Source organism: Octodon degus, unplaced genomic scaffold, assembly GCF_000260255.1.
Source record: "Octodon degus isolate 3935 unplaced genomic scaffold, OctDeg1.0 scaffold00051, whole genome shotgun sequence".
NCBI lineage: Eukaryota > Metazoa > Chordata > Mammalia > Rodentia > Octodontidae > Octodon > Octodon degus.
This window is the reverse complement of record NW_004524627.1, coordinates 4,476,719-4,479,275: the sequence shown is the minus strand read 5'-3', so window position 1 is coordinate 4,479,275 and position 2,557 is coordinate 4,476,719. Positions and strand designations below refer to the sequence as shown.

The 2,557-nt window shown below is 58.8% G+C and overlaps 1 protein-coding gene across 1 annotated transcript in view; it reads right to left on the bottom strand.

Moving 5' to 3' along the window:
- Positions 1–2,096, bottom strand: part of Dkk4 (dickkopf WNT signaling pathway inhibitor 4) — a 3,013-nt gene extending 917 nt beyond the window's left edge. The window contains exons 1-3 of the mRNA XM_004633113.1: positions 1,971–2,096; positions 824–974; positions 347–499 (exon numbers count right to left, since the gene is read on the bottom strand). Coding sequence (XP_004633170.1) covers positions 347–499; positions 824–974; positions 1,971–2,096 — 430 coding nt within the window. The remainder of the gene's footprint in view (positions 1–346; positions 500–823; positions 975–1,970) is intronic.
- Positions 2,097–2,557: the final 461 nt, after the last annotated feature.

Here is a 2,557-nt window from a genome sequence, read left to right as displayed (position 1 = left end):
TTTTTTTTTTTTTTTTTTTTTTTTGAGCTTAACAGTGAAAGAGTTCCTGGTGTAACTTCACTATTAGGCGATTCCCTGTCCTCTTGGCCTCGACTACCACCTGGTAATTCCTGCATCATCTCAGGAGATCACACAGGAGAAACTCTTGTGGGTGTGTTGGGAGTGGAGACAGAAAGTCGGTCTCGGTTTATCTTTTTTTTTTTTTAATGTATTTAGTACAGGGTCTCACTACATAGATTGGATTTGTAGTGATGATCCTCCTGTTTTCAGCCTTCAGTCTATCTTTAAGGGGCCGGCAGGAGAACTGTTTTCCCCACATCAAATGTGCCCAGGATGCTGCTCTTACCCTTACTGCCTTGTGATTTCTTGGTATTTGGCTTCCTCTTGGGTTTGCTCTCCTCCACTGGGTGCTCAGTCGGTCCTGTGGCGTGTATGTCGTCTAGCTCATCGATCCTGCTTTCCAGCACTGGGCTTGAGTCTTCCACGGGAGCACACATATCTAAGGGACAATCAGGAGGAACTAGCTTAGCAGTCAGGGAGCAGAGCCACACCTGCCCTTTAGCAATCTGCTAGTTCTGCTGTGCCTCTCTGCCTCCTCTAAGCCTTCGCGGTTTCTGGCACATGCACTAGCTACTTACACGCTAGCTTGTGACAAAGAGGTAAGGAATTAGTAGAACCCAAACGAGGAGGAAAGGATTAGAGATTTTCCTTTACAACCCTCATGGCTAAGTCATTGGTAAGAGCTGCTGCCAGAAGTCACTGGTTATGTCAAGGAAAGGAGCCACAGAAGGGTGCGCCTCGGGGGTGACCCGACAGCCCTCACCGTTGGCGCAGCGCGCCCGCGGGCAGCACCAGGCGCGGCGCCCGCACGGCCTTCGCGGCCTGCGGCAGGCGGCGCAGAAGGACGGCTCCCCGCGCGGCGCCAGGCAGAACTTCCTCGGGCCGCAGTCCTCGTCCGCCGCGCACGGCGAGCCCTGCGGAGAGAAACGCGCGGGTGCTGCAGCGCGGCGAGCGCGGCTCGGGCAGCGTCCCTGCGCCCCCGCAGCTTCTCCGCGGGAGGCCACACGCCAGGAGCAGTTTTAAAAACTCGAGTTGACTTTTCTCAAGCTCTTGGAGAATAGAGAAAAAAGTGCCTTCCAGCATGCACTTCACGAGGCCGCGAACCCGGAGCTGCGCCGCCCAGGTCGGAGCACGCGGCTGTCCTGGAGTCGTGGGGCTCTGAGCGAGTCAGTCCGGCCCGGGCCTTCGGGACCCCAGCTGTGGGGGCCCTCGCGTGAGCCAGGAAGGTCCTCCCACTCGTGTCTCTTTTGCGCGATCCTCCGCACCGCTGCGCACCGCACTCCAGGTCCGCGGCCGCCCGGCGCGCGGCCCCAAGCAGCGAAGTCGCGAGGAGCGGCCCCTCTGGCGCGTCCGCGACGGTGACGAGGGCCATGCCACTCCGCAGGAGCACGGGCCTCGGGGCTCGCTGGCTATGTGGCGTTGGTGAGGTTTTCCTCGTCGTCTGCACTTCAAATTGCGGAGAACAATGGGCAGGTGCTGTGTTTAAACACGTGGCACCTGCCACGTTCCAAATGCTAGTGCAGTCCCGGGTTTGTAGGCAGTGCAGCGCCACACCACCTGGAATCCGCTTTACCTTCTTCTTTTGCCTTTTTGAGACAGGATCTCGCTATGTAATTCAAGCTGGCCTTGAGCTCACTTTTTAGTCTAGGCTGGTCTCGAATTCGCAACAATCCTCCTTCCTTAGCCTCCGTGTTTTGGGATTATAGGCGTGTGTTACCACACCCGGCGCTTTGCCCTTTTTCTAAAACGGTCTACACCCACGCTCTGGGGTCTGAGCCGGGTGCTCCCAAGCCCCCGAGCTCAGCATCTCTGCTTGCGACCCCTTGGCTCACTGGACCTTGTGAGCTTGCCCCGCCCGTGCGCGCCCCTCGGAACCAACCTTGCCCGCCCGCCCGCCCGCCCGCACCTACCTTCCGCGTGCTCTGCAGGTCCGCAGCGCCTTTGATGTTGTTGAAGTCGAGGACCAGGGCGGCCAGTGGCGCACAGAGTTCGCCGAGCCCCAGAAGGGCCAGCAACGTCGCCCCTGCGCCCCGCATGTCCCCACCTCGTTTTCCAGCAGCCGGCTGCGACGCTTATAGCGCGGGCCGACCCCCGTCGCTTCCGTCCGGGCAGAGCGCGGGCCCCGGCACGCCCTGGACCCGTTTGATCGATGGTTCAAAACAGGCACCGGGGAGGGGAGGCGAGCGCAAACCCCCGGTAGAGGCTTAATGGCCTCGGGCGGTGCGCATCAAAGGCCGCGCTCACCTGAGCTCCGCGGCTGGAACCCAGGCCTGACTGCTGCGCCGCCCCACGACGCCAGATTGCTTGGACCATCACCGGGTGCGCGGAAATCCCGTTCTCAAAAGCAGTTTGGAAGGAGGGCAGGACCACAGAAAGCCTGTTTTCGACAGAGGTGTACAATTCAGTAGGAAGCATTGGATTTTTGTTAGGAACAACACACTTAATGTGTGCTGCAGTGTGTTACACTTGCGTAAATGTTACAGATCCTTAAGTATCT